This window comes from Felis catus, chromosome E3 (assembly GCF_018350175.1).
Source record: "Felis catus isolate Fca126 chromosome E3, F.catus_Fca126_mat1.0, whole genome shotgun sequence".
Lineage (NCBI taxonomy): Eukaryota > Metazoa > Chordata > Mammalia > Carnivora > Felidae > Felis > Felis catus.
The window spans coordinates 18876723-18895842 of NC_058383.1; the positions used below are offsets into that span (position 1 = coordinate 18876723).

General features: G+C 57.6%; 1 protein-coding gene and 1 long non-coding RNA gene across 3 annotated transcripts in view; one reads left to right on the forward strand and one right to left on the reverse strand.

Moving 5' to 3' along the window:
- SBK1 (SH3 domain binding kinase 1) overlaps nt 1-19120 on the reverse strand; it is a 50408-nt gene that overhangs the window by 6143 nt on the left and 25145 nt on the right. The window contains exons 1-2 of one of the 2 annotated variants that reach the window (XM_023246292.2): nt 17753-18567; nt 87-319 (exon numbers count right to left, since the gene is read on the reverse strand). In XM_023246292.2, coding sequence (XP_023102060.2) covers nt 87-312 — 226 coding nt within the window. In that variant the 5' untranslated portion in view covers nt 313-319; nt 17753-18567. Of the gene's footprint in view, nt 1-86; nt 320-17752; nt 18568-19120 lie in introns of those variants that run through there. The other variant, XM_023246293.2, reaches the window with a different exon arrangement.
- Nucleotides 318-8561, forward strand: LOC109495213. Its single transcript, XR_002150504.3, has 2 exons — nt 318-727; nt 3154-8561. It is a non-coding gene; the product is annotated as an uncharacterized LOC109495213 (long non-coding RNA).

Below are 19120 nucleotides of genomic sequence, written 5' to 3' on the forward strand. Positions count from 1 at the left end.
TCCGGAAGCGAACACCCACGAGCCCCAGGCAAGTCCCCCCGCCCCCCGCCCCCCAGCCTTCACACCCACCGCCGGCAGATGCTCACCCGTGCCCTTGTAGGCCACCAGGTCGACCTTCCCATAGGTGCCCTTGCCCAGCTCCCGGACGAGTTCGTAGTGCTTGGTGACATCGCTAGCGGCCAGCGTGCGGAGGGTCAGTGCCTGCATATCTTCAGTGAGGAGCGGCACGCCTGCCCCCAGCCCAGGGGCGGTCCCCGGCCCACAGCAGGGCAGGGAGCGGGGTGGCTCGGGCTCCGGGCAGCCCACGCTCATCTTCTCCCTGTTGTGGGGGGCGCGGCACCAAATGTGACATCAAGCCAGGGCCCCCTGGCCCAGCCACCCGCTCCTTCCCTGGTACCTCGGGTCCCCGGATGCCAGGCTCAAGATGACCACACGGGGGCGATGAGCATCTATCCCCTTTCCCCAAGGCTTCAGGGCCAGGCCTGAGCCACACTCCCTGGAGACACGGTCCCTGCCCCCGCAGTCCCCACTCGGGTACCACTGGCCCGTCTGTCTCAGGCTGTCATCCGGACACAGCCTCAGACAAGGCACACGTGTTTACGTCACACAAAGACACTCCGTGTACCAAGTTCACGCGGCCGCTCCTGTCGGCAAATACTGATCACCACCTGCTGTTCGTCAGGGGCCTGCTGCTCAGAGCCCTGGGCCCGCATCACTAAACCAAGAGGTAAGAATCCCACCCTCGAGGGACTTAGGTTTTGGGGAGGAGACGGGCGATAAACATAGTGAACGTGTGAATTACACATTATGCTACAAGGTGTTACGGGCTTTTGAGAATGTAAGGCAAGGGGGGAGGAAGGTGCGGTCTCAGGGCAGGGGTCACGGTAGCAAATTCCTCAGCCAAGCAGGCGCAGACAGAACTCTGGCGGGGTGGTGCAGATGTGTCCCCCCCCCCCCCCCCCCCCCCGCTCCCCCAACAGCCTTACGCCCCTCCCCCTCCCCCAGACAATACAACCCTGCTCAGGCATACGTGGCTACAGGTGGCGTCCAGGGCCCCACCTCCCTCCCACACCCGCTCCGCCCCAGACCCAAGGCAGAGCCCAGGCCCACAGAGACCCAACCCTCCCCTGCCTCACCCTCCACATTCACAGCCTGACTGACCCCTTCGGTATCCGCACAAGCTGCACCCACCCGTCAGAGTTTGTCCCCAGACGGTGTTGGGGGGGCAGGGAGCTGCTTCGGGGAGAGTCCGGCGGGGGGGGGGGGGGCGGGTGAGAGTGAACGCCCACCTGGGGCCTGCATTTCTTGTCTGTCAAGTTGGCGGTGGGGGTGCTGAGAGCGAAGCTTCCAGGAGCAGGTGCGCACGTGTCTGTGCGTGTACCCGCAGGAGAGGCCGGCACTGAATCCTCCATAAGCTGAGCCCCGGGAGCCTGCCTCCTGGCGCACCTCCCCTTACTCCCTCCTACCTCCCATCCCAGGTGACTCACCCCACACTTTCCCCAGCCCCCACCCCTGCAAGACAGCCCAGGGGTCTTGGATAGCCGACCTGGAGCTAGCCACCCAGCTTTGAATCCAGCTCTGTCACCTGCTAGCTGGATGGCCTTGGGCAAGTTACTTCAGCCTCCCATGCCTCAATTTTCCATCTAGAAAAAGGACGCATTAGTGCCTTTTCTCTACGGGCTGCTCAGCCGTGAAGCGCTTGGTGCCTGGCACACGTAAGGGCTCTGTAAGTGCCCCGGAGTGGTGTCGTGCGTCCTGTGTCCCCTCCGGCTGAGCCGGCCACAGGCTGCTCTCGGGAGCCCCGCATCCTCACCCCGGCCCAGCCGCTCCCCTTCCAGGCCCAAACCCTCTTCTCCTCCTCTGCCTTCCCCTTCCCTCTTGGCACGACCCAGCCTCCCACTTCACACGGAGAGGAGGAACATCAGGAGGGAACTTCCTGGCCTCCCACGTCCTCCGGCTGGCTGGGGGAGCAGGGGGCCCTCCGCCCCTCCTCCGATTTGGCTCCTGCCCCCTCTGCTTCCTCAGGATCCTGCTCCCCCACTCAGCCCCCTTCCCCTCCATTCATGAGCAAGCCCTACTCCATAGAAGCTTCCCCCGCTGTAGGCACTGCCCTTCCTTCCCTAATTCCTTTGGTCTGAACAGATGCCAGGAGTCTGTCTGAAACGCCACACGAATGCCCTCAGTCTGCAGCCTGGATTAGCCCATTTCACAGACCCCCACGGGGGAGGGATGGCGCCAGGCCCACGGACACAGGGTCCTGCTGCCCCTACCTCTGCCAAGCTCCTTGTGCTGAACCCGACTGGGCCGTGGCACCTGTCACCCGGCCTCTGTGTGGTCCCAGCTCCAGCCAGACGGCACCCTGTTACTGTAGCCACCGACTAGGCTAAAGTGGGCGGCATCTCCCCGTGGTGGTCTTTCCTTGCCTTCAGGGCTAGAGGGGGTCACTGGTCCCAACCTCTGCCAGATATCCCTCCCTGCCCCCCACCTCCCCGTGGGGAGAATTCCGAGTGAGGAAACCCAGGCGATCCGCTTTGAGGCAGCAGGGAAGGGTAAGGCTGTCTCTGGGTGAGCGTCCTCAGGCCCCCAGGGGGTCCGATGAGTACACACCCTCTTTGCCTTGAACTCTTCCCCCTGCCGGCCAGTGAGACGCTGGGCTGCTCTGCTGACCTACTTCTCTTGATGATTGTGGACTCCCCGAGGGCTGCTGCGCTGGGCAAGGCCATGGGCGTGCAGGCACATATACGCACCCGTGTGCAACGCTCCCACTTTGGGCTTTGGCCCTGCCAGTCCTTTGGGGCTGTTTCTACGTCCTCTGGGAGGTTGACCGACTGGCAGCTGCAAGTTGCTAGAAGCTCTTTCTCCCCCTGTCCCCTCCTCCCTCGCCTGGGGGCTGTGGGGTACATGGCTCATCCCTGCTGCTTTGGCCGTGGAGTTGCACTGCGCAGAGGCAGCTGTCTGGGTCGGGGGTGCAGCCACAGTGGGGTGGGTCTGGGTCCCACATTTGCCCCCTGCACTCCGGTTTAGCCCTTGCTTTGACCACCACCCTGCACTGCGTCTCTGTGGCTTCAGTGCCTCTCTCGAGTCTCCTCTGCCAGCCCCGCTGCCCGCCTTGATCTCCCCCTGCCCCACAGCCAATCTTCTCTTTATCCTCAGGCCCCACTCTTCCAGAAAGGCTTCTCTGCTGCCCCGGGTGCCGGGTCCTGCCTCTGCTGAGTCCCAGGATTCACATAGGGTCTGTGTGGCTCTCTCTGAGGGTTCCTGTTGAAGATCTTGGGGTGGTCTCCACTCCGTCCCCTGTCTGTCCCCATCAACAGGCCAAGAGCTCTCCGGGGGTAGTGGCTACTTTCTCCCAACCTTTCTTAGTTCCTAGGGCCCAGTTTTGGGGGTCCCCACTACTGGCCCCTCCCTCCTTCACAACCTCCCTCTCCCTTCAGGCCTGTTCTCTGCCAGCCATCAGCAGGCGACAAGGAATTAATCCACACAGCCCTCCCCGTCGCTGCGTCATAGCCCCAGGTACACACCGCCTCTGACCCAGTTACGATGCATGTGACTTAAGAGGCACAGTGGGGAGCGAAAGAAACAGCATGGGCCTTGGGGCTCAGCAGGCTTGCCCTTGATCCTGCCCTGCGCCACTTTTTAGGTGGGTGACCTTGAGTGAGTCACTTGTCTGGGGAAAATAACAACAATGGCAATAGCAAGGAACTAACGCTGAAACGGGGCTTACTACCTGCCGGGCCCTGGACTCAGGATGAGCTCATCTTATCTTCCCAATTCAACGGGTAGGTGTCATCATCACCCCCACTTTAGGGATGAGGAGAACGAGGCACAGAGAGCCTGAATAACTCGTCCAAGTTCATGCAGCTCGCATTGGGACTGGCTCCAAAGCCGGTGCTCTGAACCACTGTTTCCCCAAGTCAGAATGGTAGAGCATCTCATTCGGATGCCTTGGGATCCAAGTGGGGAAACCGAGGCCCAGGAGAGAGCAAAGCCTGAGCCGAAGACGCCCATGCATTCGCTCAGCTCCTGCTGGGAGGTGACCGAGTGGCAGGCACTGTCCAGGCGCTTCACGGGTATTAACTCACAGCAGTAGGTAGACCAGCAACTTCCTTCAGGCGGGGACTCCAGGCCAGAGAGTAAAGTAAGACACATCCGCCTCCCCGAGTGGTCGAGGGCACATACACCTGGCATCGGTGGGAACTTGACCTGAAACTATTTTGCCTTCATCACCATTGCCTCCGCTTGAAGGAGCGGCTGTGGACTCGGTGGCTGTGAACTTTCCAGCAGCGGGCGGTGGAGGCCCCTGGCTGGCCCCCTGTTCCTCCCATGTAGCCGGCCCTACCGTCCACACTTCAGCCGACTGTGCCATGCCGGGGGACCTCACGTGCCTTGCACCTCAAGTGTGTGTGTGTGTGTGTGTGTGTGTGTCCTCGCTGGCCCCGAGGGAGGCCCTTGGTTTCCGGTCTGTGTGGCTGAAGGCAGGTGGGTGTCACCCAGCCTTCCCGGCAGCAGTTGTGGCTCTGGCCCTGTGGGCTGGGTCTTCTGCCACACGCCGGGAGGGCTTCCCAAGCAAGAAACAAGACCGAACCGCCTACCACTTCCTGTTGGCAGGTGGCTTGAGCTGGGTGCCTCTCTTACGAAAACCATACCCAGTGCACAACCCAACTCAGAGCTACTTTGGAGCCTGCCTTCCCTACCCTCCCCCACCACATGCACACACACACTGCCAGCTTGGCAAAATATCACTTACTGAGTCCTCATAAGAACCCTGAGAAGAAGGGCAAGATGCTCCCTCTGTTGTTTTTTTTTTTTTTTCTTAAAAACACAGCTATATTAGTACACACCACAAAATTTACCGGTAGTAGGCGTACGACTCAGTGATTTTAGCAAACGTCCGTTGCCGCAATCAAGTGCTGCTTTCTGTTTTATAGATGAAGAACCTAGGAGGTTGGTGATTTACTATGGTTCTGGAAAAGACAGCCACTGTCCACCAAAACTTTGTGTTCCCTCTTTTATAATACAGAGCTGCTGCTGGAGGGTGGCTGTCGGCAGGGTACTGCATTTCCTGCCTGCCTGGCATCCGGATGTGGCCATGTGACCAGTTTTCCCCAATGGAACACGAGCAGCGATGACAGATGTGACTGTCTTTTAAGACTGGGAGGAGTTCCTCCATTCTCTCATCGGTCCTAAAAGACAGTGGAGCCACAAGACAGGAAGGAGGAGCCTGGGTGCCTGGCTGTAGGTCTCCTGGCCAAGAGGATTACCCACTCTGCATTTTATGGGAGCCAGGAGTGAATGGCTATTGTGTTAGGCTGCTGAGATACAGGGGCTTGCTTGTTACAGCGGCTAGCACTACTCTAATCCAAGGATTATGTAGCAAGGAGGCCAAAAAGGTATGATTTGAACCTCGGTTTGTCCACTTGCCTGGAGGATGGCCAGTCTCAAAAGAGAGGGGGGCCTGCGCTCACCCTGTCTCCTGGGAGGATAATAATACTGGCAAATGTTTATCGAGTGTTTCCATATGTCGGGTGCTGTGCTAACCACTATGGACTCAATCATTTAACAGTTACAAGCCTGGGCAGCAGGTTCTCCTATCATTACCCCATTTTACAGAAAGGACTACTGATACACTGGTGGGCTAATTCGGATTTGAACTCAGGCGTCAGGCTTCAGGTCCCGTGCTCTCATGCACCGCGTCCTCTGAGGCTCCTGAAGGTAAACCCAAGCAAACAGCAACCTAAAATGAGACCGTTGTTACAGTCCCAACAGGGAGGACATGTGTCCTCCATCACTGGGGGAGAGAAGCAGAGAGTGGGGAGTTGGGGGCGGGAGGTGAGGTTGGACCAAGTGATATCAGCCAGGCCTTTCTTACTCTCACTCGGTGGGGGGGGGGGGGTGTCTAAGATTCTCTGTCCCCATAGTACAGGCAAACCCCAAGAGTATCCTTAACAAAGCTCTGGCCTAGAAGGATTCCATCCGCAGACGATTGTTGCTGGGTGGGTCACCTCCTTGAGTTCGTCTTATTAAAAGCCGTGTGAAAAAAACAGCCGTAAGGCATTATTTCAGGTACTGAGTGGCGACAGGGAGCCTGCTTCACTCTGCTTCTATGTAAAGCGAGGGGGTGGAGGCTCATTCCCCAAGCCTCCATGCCGAGCCAGCTCCCGATACCCCCTGGCCCCCTTATCTGCCTCCAGGCTTCTGCCTCTGAGGCCTCCTTGTCCGTGTCAGACCCACTCCTTGTCTTGCTTAGGAATTTTCAGTGGCTTCTTAAGTCGGCCTGTGGTGCTTTTTTCCTGCTCAGCATGAATTTCCCTTTCTTCAGGGAATGGCCCCTCTCTCAGGCCACGTGGTTCAGTAAGGTGGTCTCCATCTTGGCTTAGGGGCAGGCCTGACCTGGGCCTAGCTGGCCAGCACATCCATCCCACCTGCCAGGTCATGTGACCGGTTCACAGATGAACCTGTGACCAAAGGTGGCCCACTGGGATCTAGCCCTAGGACTCTGGCTGCAGCTGTCAGGAAAGAGATGCCTCCTGATCCCTGGGATGCAAAGGTGGAAGACCCAGGTCTGGAGCTGCTGGGGGGCCAGCTTTGCCACCATGCGGGGAGCGCCTGCCTGAGAGTGAAGCGACAGAGAACAAAAGCAGAGCTAGCTGTAAGGTGGAGAGGTTTCTGATGACTCGGGGCACCTGGATCCAGGCATGACTAAAGGCAATTATACTCCTGACCGTTTGTTTCATGCATCGATACATTTCCTTTCTGGCTTGAGCCACTTTGAGTTGAGTTTACGTAACTTGCAACCTTAAGATTCCAGATAAGTATACCCGCTCGGGCCCGGGCACCGCGTAGGGTGCTGGCACGGGGCGAGTAGGTTAGACAGAGTGAAGCATCAGGTAGAAGGTGTGAACCTACACTTCAGGAAGGCAGATAAAGTAAGGAGTCAGGTGACCAGAAGTCCGAAAAGCCAACATCAGCACTCCAGCATTTCCAAGCAGGGCATGGCAGTGGGGGTCAGGGTGGGTTCCTGGAGGAGGTGACACACAAATGGGCTTTGAAGGGGGCTGACAATCCAGTAAGAAACCCAAGAGCTCCTTGAAAGCAAGCCTCATGCTTTAGTCACCTTGGTGTTCCTAGCACTTAGCCAGGGTGTGACAAATGGCAGGTGAGTAACGCTTTCCGTGTTGGGCAAGTTGTAAATTTGTGTCTCTTGGCTTTCCTGAACGTGACCCTGCAGGCACAGTTATTTCCTCGGGGGCTTGTGTGAGGTAGCATTGGCCCCGTTTTAGCGATGCAGAGACTGATGGCCAGAAGAGTGATTTGCTCAAAATCGCACAGAAAGTCAGTGGCGGGGCGGCACTAGAGGCCAAGGTGCAGGGTGAGGTGTGCTCTCCCCCCCAACAGCCAGGGCCCCAAGCTCAGCAGAGATGGGTGTGGCTGGGAGTGCCACCGGTGTGGACAGAGTGGCAGGAGGTACGTGGATAATGGTGATAGCGGCACAGGGGAAAGTGATATAACTGCTAACACTAAGGATCCCTGTTGTGTGCCAAGGGCCTCACAAAAATTAACTCGTCTAAGCCTCCCAACATCCTACGACACAGGGACTATACTTCACCCCAACTTATAGATGAGAAAACTGAGGCCCAGAGCAGTCATGTTACTTGATCAAGATCATCTGGTCAATGGCAGAGCTGGGATTCAAATCCAGGCATTATCGCTCCAGTGTCCGAAAGCCTAACCACTGTTTCATTGACCCTAAATTGATATAGTACAGGTTATCACTCATATTCTCAGCATGCCAATGCTTTGCATTACTGCTGTCATCCAATCTTCACAGCAACCCCATTTTACAGATCGGGACACTGAGGCTCAGAGGGGGTCAGTAGCCTGCCAGAGGCCACTCAGCTGGTAAATTGCAGAGACCAGGACTGAACACTAAAGTTCCCCTGCTCCTCTCCTCTCCTCTCTCCTCTCCTCTCCTCTCCTCTCTCTGGCCCCAGCCTTCAGCACCACAGGTGAGGACAGCACCCAGGCGGGCCCAGTGCTAAGTGCAAGGTTAGGAGAGGCGGGAGCTGGGGAAGCAGGCAGGGTGGATGGACCACTGCAGACCTGGAACTCAGGCCTCCAGGGCTGGAAAAGGATGCATGGGTATACTGCCGCTGATTTAACCAGACCCCTAATGGGTTGTGTTCAACTTTTTTTGCTACTACAAACAATGAGAAGCCTGCACATAACTCATTTTGCTGTGTGTCGAAGTGTCTGTAGGCTCAATTCTAGACATGGGTTGCCAGGTTAAAGGGTGAGTGCGTTTGGAATTTCTGTAGAATGTTCGATTCCCCCAGAGGGCTGTGCCACTGGCCTTCCCCCAGCCGTGTAGGAGAGAGCTGCTTCTTGGTGGAGCAGGGCAGCGGCCACCAGCTCCTTCACCCTCTCTGGGCTTCTGTATCAGAAATGTGGGGTGGTGGGGGGGGGATACGAATAGGTTTCTCACTTGCTTGTTATTTGCATAAAGTAACTCTGGAATCAACATCAGACATTAATAAAGGTGCTTGACCACCCTTGGCACTCACTCCCACCTCCTCCTTCAGCTACTGCGGTAACCTCCTGTCTGGTCCCCCCACCTACCACAATCTATTCTTTTTTTTTTAAGCTTTTAAATGTTTTTATTTATTTTTGAGACACAGAGACAGAACATGAGCAGGGGAGGGGCAGAGAGAGAGGGAGACACAGAATCCGAAGCAGGCTCCAGACTCCCGAGCTGTCTGCACAGAGCCCGACGCGGGGCTTGAACTCACGGACCGTGAGATCATGACCTGAGCTGAAGTTGGACGCCCGACCGACTGAGCCACCCAGGCACCCCTACCACAATCTATTCTTGACCCAGCGGCCAGGGAGTCTGGCAGAGCCTACTCAGGTCGCATTGTTCCCACCATCGGCTCCCATTTCATTCCAAAGTCCTTACAAGGGGCCTCAACTTACCCCTCTGACCTGTCTCCTCCCTCCCTCTGCTCCACACACACTGGGCTCCCTGCTATTCCCCCAAACGCGCCAGCTCCCGGCCTGGGGGCTGTTCTCTCTGCCCTTAGATGGCTCCGTGGCTCCGTTCTTCCAAGTTCTGCTCAGATGACAGCTTCTCAACCAGGGCTACTCTACTGCACTCCGGTAATCCTGCTCTAGCTGCCCCCAGGGGAGGGTATCACTCTCTAGCGTGTTATATAATTTACTGACTGGCTCTATCGATTGCGGCCGTCTCTCTTCCCCACCAGAACTTAAGCACTAGGAGGGCAGGGACTTTGTTGGGCTGGTTTTGTTCACTGCTGATCCCCCAGCAGCCAGCACAGTGCCTGCACATCACAGGCACTTGATCGATATTTGGTGAATGAACGGATGCATGAATGCATACATCCCTGGGGAGAGGCGTGGGAACTGAGTGACCAGAGGCAGGGCAGGAATGAAACTTTTCACTAGGATTTCACAGTCCTCTTGGTTCTAGGGAGTAAAAGGAACTAGGCTCAGTTGGTGGTCGAGGCAAAGCCAAAGGAAAATGCAAGGGGAGGCCATTTGCATCCACCTAGGCTCAACAGCCCAGGGCTGGGATCCCCTGAGAGGGGCCAGAGGAGGGGTGGCCCCCGGGAGCCTCCTTGACAACCCACCCTGAGCAGAGCCCTCTCTCTGTCCCCACGGCAGGTGCCGTAGTCTGGCTCTCGGCTGTTCACCACCTTCCCTAGAGGGTGTCCTTGATCCTCTCATTTGTTTGCCCCACTGAAGAAATCTGTTCACACATGGGTCCTCCTATCTGCTGCCAGAGAGTGGGGAGACCCAGAGCCTGGTCCCGCTGGCCCCAGAAAGAGGCCTATGGGGTGCTTGGAAAAGCACTTGCCCCTGCTGCTGCCCCCGAGGAGCTCTGGTCAGCCACCTGCCTTCCCTTCTCTTCAGTCTTCCAGTCTATGAAATGAGCTATTTAGTGGTTCTTATCCCTTCGTCGGTCACCGAAGGTTCACTACCCTCTCCTCTGAAAAAGTCCACAGCCACCCCATGCACACTTGTATGTATGACATCGGTGGTGGGGGGGGGGGTCAGAGCCCCAGGGAGCCCTCAAGAGACTCCAGATAAGGCCTCTCCCTCCCCTTGGCCTTTCAACACAAATATAAACTCTAGCAAACATTCTATTCTGGTCAAAAGGAGAAAGAGAAGAATATTCTCAAATCACTTCCTTGTCTTCCCCCTTGTGCAAATTCCAGCTCCATCCCTTCTTGCTGCGTGACCTGAGGCAGGTGGCGCCACTTTCCTAAGCCTCAGGTTGCCCGTCAAGAAAATGGGGCTGTGAATGCCCACCTAACGTGGTGGACCTCTGTAAGAATTAAACGGGCACTGGCTGGACAGAGGGGCCTGGGGGCGTGGTTCCGTCGCGGATTTGGCACAACCTTGCACCACCTTGGGTGAGACCACACTCTGACTTTGTCTCGGCTGTCTATGCTGGAGATGGGGGCTCTGCTAAATCTCACCCCCTGAACCCGCCTGAGCCAGAAGGGGCTTTGGAGGCCATCTGACCCAGCTTCCCCATTTCCCAGGTGAGGAGGCTGAGAGAAAGAGCTGGGACTTCAACAAGACCAAGCAGGCGAAACTGGAAACGACCTTCTGGCCACTGCCCTCCCCACTAGGGGCAGCCTAGGGTTCCCCTCGCTGCGAGGCTCGGCCTCAGCCTCCCCTCCCAGCTGGCGCAGTCTGCCCCTTCCCTGGGGCACATCCTTGGCGGTTATTAATAGCCTGTGACGCTGTCTGCCTGCAGCTGGTGCCCAGAGCTGGAACAGGCTCTCCGCCCCTTTTTGCCCTCCCGGCCGGACCCTGGGGTGGGGCGGGGGTGGGGGAGTCCTGGGCCTCACCCCTCCCCACCTGCCTGAGGGCCCAGTCCCTGTGGCAGCCCCTGCGGGTGTGGGAGGTGAGCCCTGTTGCCTGGGTCAGGCGGGCGGCCCAGCCCCCGGGGAGTTAGCAGGAGTGGAGGGCCGAGAGCACGGAGGTGGCCTGCCACCGGCTGACTGGCCCGGGGCCCCGGGCTGGGTGTCCACCAGTGGAGAGGTGGTGACCACCGGAGAGACAGCAGGGTGAGCAGAGGCTCCCTGAAGAGACGAGCCCTTCCCTAGCTATGCCCTCCGCTCTTCCCCGAGCCTCTCTACACGGGGTGAAACGAGGATGTAGCCTAGCTCAGGAGACACATTCAGGCACCCCTGGGTAGGGCCACCACCATGTCTCGTCACGGAACTCTGGCTAAGTCACTTGTTCTCTCTTGTGCTTCTGCTTCCTCACCAGTAAAATAGGGATAATATGGTACAAGTTCAAGTATTATTAATAACAGCTAACATTTATGAGCCACTTAAAGTCTAAGTTCTTTAGGTATATAAAGACCCATTTAAAACTCACAACAGGGGCGCCCGGGTGGCTCAGTTGGTTAAGTGTCTGACTTTTGGTTTCAGCTCAGGTCATGACCTCCAGGTTCGTGAGTTCGAGCCCCGCAGCAGGCTCCACGCTGATGGTGCGCAGCCTGCCTAGGATTCTCTCTCTCTCTCTCTCTCTCTCTCTGCCCCTTCCCCACTCGCGCTCTCTCTCCAAATAAATAAATAAGCTTTAAAAAAGTAAAAAACCAAAAACAACTCGCAACAATCTTGGGAGGAGCTGTTAGTATTCCCACTTTGTCCCTTAGAGCTCAGGAAAACCGAGACTCAGAGGATGAAAGATTAGGTGACGTGTCCTGTGTCACAGAGCTAAGAAGTGGCTTAGAGATGTCTGTCTGGCTCCAGAACACTCCATGAATACTTGTCGTCGAGCATCTACTATGTTCTGGGCTCTGGAACACATTCATGAACCAAACGAACAGCCCTGCCCTCAAGGAGCTTATGTTCTAGTTTGGAGGCAGACAATCGTAAGGGTGGGTAAGAGATGTAGGTCAGAGGGCCTAAAGGGGAAAGCAAGGCAGGGAGGGGTGAGGGAATGTTGAGGGCGAGGGATGAGACTGTAGACACTGGGTGGTGAGAAAAGGCCCCACTGACATGACTACAAGCATGCGGATACTGTGGCGAAAGCACTTTCTCGGCAGGGGCTCGGGGAGCAGTGGGGAGGCCAGCGTGGCTGCAGTGGTAAGGGCGAGGCACAGGTCTAGCAACGAGTGACGATGCCGTGTGCAGGGTCTTGGGGGCCACGGCAAGGACCTGGCTTTCACTCTGTGAGATGCGCGCCGAACACCTGACTTGAGCAAACCCTTCCTGAAGCCAACCTGCGTGCCAGACTCTGGGAGGCCAAGAGACGCTATGAACCTGACCTCGCTTCCACTTAAGAGACTTGGAGTCGAGCCCCCCACCGCCTTCCACCACTGTCCCAGGCGTGGGGCTGAGGAGGAAGGGGCGAGGGAAGTCTTAAAAGCTTCTGGGAAAGTTTCGTGGGCCTGCACTGCAGATGCCTCCATGGCCCCGTGTGAGCAGAGGTGTGGAAAGCGGAGCGATATGTCCAGAACTGCAGCCAGAGCCCAGGCTGGGTCCTGTCGGCTCCTTCTGGCTGGCCTTGCTCTGTGAATCGTGTGCGAATGGTCTCAAAGTGGGCAGGATGTTCCGTGAATCCTAGATGTGGAAGCGTGAATAAAGACCTTCACCTCTGAGCTTCCATTTTTTTTTCCCCTATAAAAGTGGGGGCAACATTCCCTCTCTGCTCAGGGCTTGTGGGGACTCACGTTCACAGCACGTCACAAACATTCATTCGCTTCATCCTCCCCATGACCCCAAAAGGCAGGCATTACCACCATCCCTTTTTGTAGGTGAGAGATCTGAGGCACAGAGAGGTTAAGCACCTTGCCCAAAGTCACACAGCAAGGTCTAGAGGTTGTGCTTTTCTCCACTAAAATATGTTAACTGGGGGCCTCGCCACCCCTCCTGGAGACACTTGGGAATCAGGGTTGGCAGGTAACCTGAGCCCTTGGGAAGGGAAGATCTCTCTGCAGGGCAGTGGGCCCCCGGCTAGAGAATGGGAAGCCTTCCTTCTATGATGGGGGAGTCGAACAGACCCAGGGGAGCTACTCTGGAGTGGAGATGTGTGCAGTCTCTCTGGGGCCTGACCAGGAGGAGGGGGGAGAAGGCTCTGTCTTGTCCAGTCCCCACACCCCTGTCCCTCAGGGCCATCCCAAAGATCAGAGGCAGTTGAAACATTCTCTGGCTAATGTCACAGGGACAGCAGGGGGAGGGGGGGGTCATTGTGGCTTCCTCTGGCCTGGCCCAGCTCATTTGCATACCCTGCAGGGTGTGGCAGAAGTCACAGAGCAAACACTTGAGTAGCAGGCACTGTTAAAAGCGCTTCACTTGTAACAGGTTCGTCTAATCCTCCCCATAACTCTAGGAGGTAGGAGGTTGGAGCTATTTTCACCCCTACACTACATCGGAAGGAACTGAGGCATGGGACAACTGTCTTGTCCAAGGTCACATGGCTAGGCCCACGGTACAGGTGGGATTTGAACCCAAGGAGTTCGATGCCAGTTTCACCCAAACATTTGGTGGCTCATAGAGGTGGGGAGTCAAAATCCTCGCTCTGGGCTAATGTGGTGCTGTTCTCAGCACTAAATGAGAAAGCCTGGTGCACTTGACATTGAAAAATGTTCCACTGCTTCTTCCCAACCCTGATATTACACGGCTCCCCAAGTGGGGGCTGAGCTGGGAATCTGGACCTGCCCTGTCTCCAGACTGTAGCCAAACTGTGTAAGGGCTCTAACTGGACCCTTCAGGCCCACTGCTGCTGCTTCCTGAGACCAGAAAGGGGGCTCAGGGGAGCAGGGGAGCAAGCTGGTGGTTTGGGTGAGACTCAGGATCTGTTGGAGAGGCCGGTCCTGGCTCTGGCCTGATGCCCAATCGCCGGGGGCAGAACGCCTTGGGAACTCAGTCAGCAAAAGCCCGGCAGGTGCCTCACCTAGAGAGCAGAGGTGGGAAGGAAGACAGCCTCAACTACAGAACTATGGTCAAGCAGTCCTAGATCCCACCCCTTGCCACAGGGTAAGGTTCTGGAAAGGCCCTCATAGACTCTCAGGCTTGAACCCCACCCCATCCTGCCCGGACTCGTAGCAGGGCCATGCTTCGTACTCTCAGGCACCACTGGCTCTCAAACACTCCCTTCCCCTTTCTCGGGGATAGCAGAAGCCCTGTGGTCTCCCCAGACTGGCTACGGGAAAACCAAGGCTGCATTATCACCAAGGCTTAGTCACCCATTTACCAATGCCCCTTTGAATATAAGAGTCAATAGTTACTGAGGACTTTTGACATGCCAGATCTCGTCCTAGGCCCTCTCTTCATGCTTTAGCTCACTTAATCCCCCTGATGACCTTGAGGGAGATATCATCCTTGTTTTGCACATAAGTCAGTTGAAGCTCAGAGAGGGTAAGTGACTCACTCAAGGTCACACAGCAGCTATGTGGGAAACCCTGGCCGAGTCCAGAGGCTGTGATCGTAACCATGGTGCTTTGCTATCTCCTTTGACCTCGGGCTTCTATAGACCTTCATCTAGGAAGACGGCACACTCCCTTCCAGGGCCATGCCCAGTGGCTGGAGCCCAGTGCTGGCCCCTAGCCCCTAGCCCCGCCACTTGGCAACACCCATTGGCTTCATTAATGCTTAGGGAATGTCAATAATTTTGAGGGACTCTTGCGTCTAGGCCCCCAGCTCTCCTGCCTGACCAAAACTTAAAGCAGCTTGGACTCAGTCCTAGAAAGTTAGAGCAAGGAGTGAGCTTATAGCAGAGAGAACCTCTAGTCCAATTCCTCTGGACACCTGGGTAAACTGAGGCCCAGAGAGCAGTCCTCCCCCAAGAGTCCTCGGCAGTAGCTGGGCCTAGAGCCTTGGACTTTTGCTCCTGGAACAATTGAAAACAAGTTTTTGGTGGGTGAATCCTTCTAGCACAATGAAAGGTCACAAGCCAGAGCCTAGGGTAAAAATGGGGCCAGGCTGGGATGCTGTGGCTAGAGGAATTCAAGTTCACTTCACCACTCAGCCCCGGAGGGACATTGCTCTGCGCAAGTTCTAACTTGACCACGAAGGAGGCAGGAAACACCCGCATGTGCAAAACACACACAGATGAAGGTCACCTGCTGAGCAAACATTTTCTGGCCTCCCCCTGGGCTGGCAAAGCCAGATGCCTACAGGAGGGATGCCTACAGCAGGTCACATAAATGAGTAAGCAGGCCAGTTGAGGCCCTGGGGTGAGCTGGAGGGCAACTGGCCTAAAGAAGGTGGCGACTCTTCAGCTCTGGCCTGGGGTTGCCACACCATCGGAGTCTTTAAGAGGCTCCAAAAATCAGTATTTGTATATGAAATTGTATGTGTGTGTGTTTTTTTTTTTAAACACTGGTAACAAATGCAAACATGAGAAAAACACTGATTGGCTCAAGAAAATGTGTCTAGAAGCTGTATTTTCCAACAGGTGCTGTACAGCAGGCTGGGCTCTAGGTTGAACACAGCCATTGCAACCCGGACAAGATAGACCCGGTTCCGTCTCCCGGAGCTCAGGGTCTAGGTGTGGAGACAAGGTCTCACAGCACATGTAGACACGTGCCACTGTCTCCAAGCCGCCAAGCATCAACCAATCCAACCCAGCTCTGCACTCTCTCTCTGGCCAGGTCAGATCAAAAGGGGAGGTGGAGGCAGAAGGCTGTTCCTGAGCCAGCCTATGAAAGGACTTCTCGGGTTGAGGGAACAGCCCCCCAGTGGCGGGAGGGAGTCAGAGGACACCAGAAGAGGTGAGTGAGGAGTGAGGGCTGATGTTTGAGAGGTGGGTTTAGGGCCTCAACACAAAGGGCTTGGTCCTGTGCTTTATTCCAGACTCAGTGGGGAGCCACTGCAGGTTAGGGAGGAGGGGAGATCTTACTCCCCGTCCCCTCTGGCCTCTTGATGGTTTTCCCTAGGCACGGTGAGTCAAATCTCCGCAATTTAGCGTCAGGCTCCACTCCCTTGCCTGTGGGTCATATGATAAGGCCCCGGGGCTCCCGGGAACCCATTGGAAATGAACTCCTTCAGAGAGGGAGAAGACACACCTGGGTGCTCCTTGTGGCCCAACTGTGATCTATATACTGCAGAGTGAGTGGCTCACTCTCTGTCATTATCTCTGGGAGATGCCACGCGCTTGCCCAAGGTCACCCGGTCTTCAGAGCAGCTGGCCCCTCCACAGCTTGGGCTGAGGGGGTCTGGCCTCAACTGTCCTTGAATGTGCAGGAGGCGCTGCCGGAGGTCTGGCCTGAAGCACCCCAACCTCTTCTCCTGCTAGTCACATCCTCTCCCTTGGGTCAATGCCAGCAGCAGGTGGGGTGGGGGCACTTGGTATTGGGAACGGCGGAGAAGAGGGATCAGCCTCCAGGCTCAGGGCCCCCAAGAATGCAGCAGGATGAGGATCAGATGCTTCAGGTGTGGGGTCAGAACTGGTCAGCTGGACCTGACCAGGTCTACCTCCACTGGCCCAACAGAGAGTGGTCTGGGCAAACGAAGAGCAGCCCCAGGGTCTTACGACCAGAAAAGACCAGGAAAGGGGGATCAGGATGTCGTGGGGGAAACACAAACACACACACCCTTGACTCCGTTGCCTGGCACATCACAGACACTAGCTAGAGGTTTGTTGAATGAAGAAATGAACAAAGGAACTCCCAGTGGGGCTCCCTGTATATCAAGTCCTGCCTTCCTCAGCATCACTGCCTGCCTGCAGAGGGCTCAGAGAGAAGAGACTGGGGGAAACCCCAGCAGCCCAGAGTGTGTTTCCTCAGCACCGTCCAGCCCCTTCCCAGGATCTCTGATCCAGAATTTCAGGGTACAACATCCCCTGGGCCTCTCCTCTTCCCACGAGCTGCAGGGCCTGGGGTTGGGGACCTTACTGACAGCCAGGCTGGGCCCGGCTTTGTAGAGCCTGGAGAGCTAAAGCAAAAACCTAGAATGGTCCCTTGGCTGTCCAGGACACAATGATCCAACCTGAGGTTTGGCCCTGGGTATTATGGAGGTCAGGAGGAGAAGGCAGTCTTGGGTTTGCTGGCCCTAGGGCACATGGGGACAGAAAGGTGCCCTGACCTGAAATGGCTTCTTCATCCACACTACCTCTCTTCCCCAGAAATCAGTGCCTCACTTTGGAAAGAGCTTGCCCCCTCCTGCAAAACATACAAAGTATGGCTTGGGGGCGACCTTCCCTGTGGCCTGGGTGGGGGGCAATGGAGTCACAGAGAAAATATGGGATTCCCACCCATTCTCTCAAACACACCCCTTCCTTGCCCTCTCACAGACAAAGACACACACCCAAAGCCCAGGCCATCGCCCTAGGGCCACGCACCGCAGGCCCCCCTCACCTGTGGACATCCCCAAATCTCCTCCCAGGGGGACTCCGCTTGAAAACTCAGCCCGGCCTTGCGGGGAGGGGTATATATACTCCAAGGGCCGAGAGTCCGACAGCTCCAGGTTCACAGTCTTTTGCAGGGCGTGGGGGGAGGTGACTCTCCACCCTATTCCCTCCTCTCCGTGGCATAAGGGGCTCTGCCACTACTCCCCTGCGAGGTCGGGGAGCAGCGTCCAAACCCCAGGGCTAGGGGTGGGGGGTGGGGGAAGGGAGAGGAGGAGGGGGCGGCTCCTCCAGGCGAGACACAAAGAGACGTCCTTCAGCCTCGGCTCCATGGCGACGCTGGGGAGGGGGCAGTGCGCACCCAATACTTCCTTCCCCACCTGGAGGGCTAGGGACCTCGGCGGCCACTCACCTGGGCCCGGCTTACCTGGGCTGGGGCCGCGGGGACGCCGCGGCAGGGGGCCTGGGCGCCGTCTCGGTTTCCGTCAGCCCGGCCCGGGGGGGGCTCAGGGCGCCACAACCATGGGCTGGGATGAGAAGGGCGCCGCGAGGGGCTCAGTCGCCTGGGTCCTGGAGCTTTGAGGGGGGCCCCGAGGCCTCTTGCTGGTGAGGGATAGCTCTTGCTGTCCTCGGTTCCCTAGATTTGGGGTTCCTGTGTACCGGAATTGGGGGGGTCTAGGAACCCCCTGATCTAGGGGCGTTCTGAGCTGAGTCTTCGTGTCTTGAGGTGTGGAGTTGTAATGACCGGGTTCTTGACAGGGGGTCCCAGCAATGCCGGAGGAGGGGGTCACTGCGTTCTAGGTCTTGGGGGGGGGGCGATTGAAGAGGGGGAGTCTTAGCCGTACCGTAGGGAGGTCACTGTCTTCCGAATACGGAGGAAGTCTCCGCTTTCCCCAGCTGGGGAGTAGCTCTCTGTTGGATCTGGAAGGGGTCTCCCGCTTTCTTGGGGGTCTCTGGGTCCTGGATGTGGTGGAGGGGGATCCCCGCGCTCCCCGGCTGCGGGGGCTTGCAGAGTCCCGGCCACCGGCAGGAACTGGGAGGAAGCCCCTCAGCCGCTGGGGGGCTCCGTTGCCGCCGCTACGAGCAGCCCGGCTCTGCGGTCCCGGACCCCGGCCTGGTCCGGGCTCTGGCTGCGGCTCCGGCTCGCGATCCGCCCGGTTCTCGGGCCCCGGCCCCGGCGCCCGCCCGGGCAGCGCTCCATCGCTGCATCGCGGCTCCGCCCTCTGGCCCGCGCGCACCTGCCCGCCAGGCCCCGCGGCTCCGCCCTCCGGCTAGCGCGCCGCCGCCCGCCCCTTTGTCCGCCCTGCTTGGCGCGCGCTTTCGCGCACGCGCACTCCCCTCGGCGCGCGCTCTCCCTCCCGCCGCGCCCTCCCGCCGCGCGCCGCGGGGCGCAGATTCTCCCCGCGCCGAGGGAGCAGCGCGGCGCCCCCACCCCGCCTTCCGGCCGCGCTGGGTCCTAGCGCCCGTGGGCGCCCTCTCCACCTTCCCACCCCCGTGTTTTCTAGGTCAGAGCCCACGAGGGGGCAAGAACGAGGTTAGAGAGGACTCGAGGGAGTCTGAGAGGGTCACCTGGTCCAGCCTCCCGGGCCCTACGGGACCAGACTGCCCTAGACTGTCCCAGTCTGTTCTTGTAAGGCGGAGCATGTGTCTGTTTCAAGGAGGGAAGCAGCCAAGCTCTGCAATCGCGTGTGCATTCATTCATCCATTAGCCTGTCTGCCCATCCATCCATCCATCCATCCCTCCCTCCATCCTAGTTTGAGCCAGACTTCGGAGAGCTACCAGTCTACTCGGGGA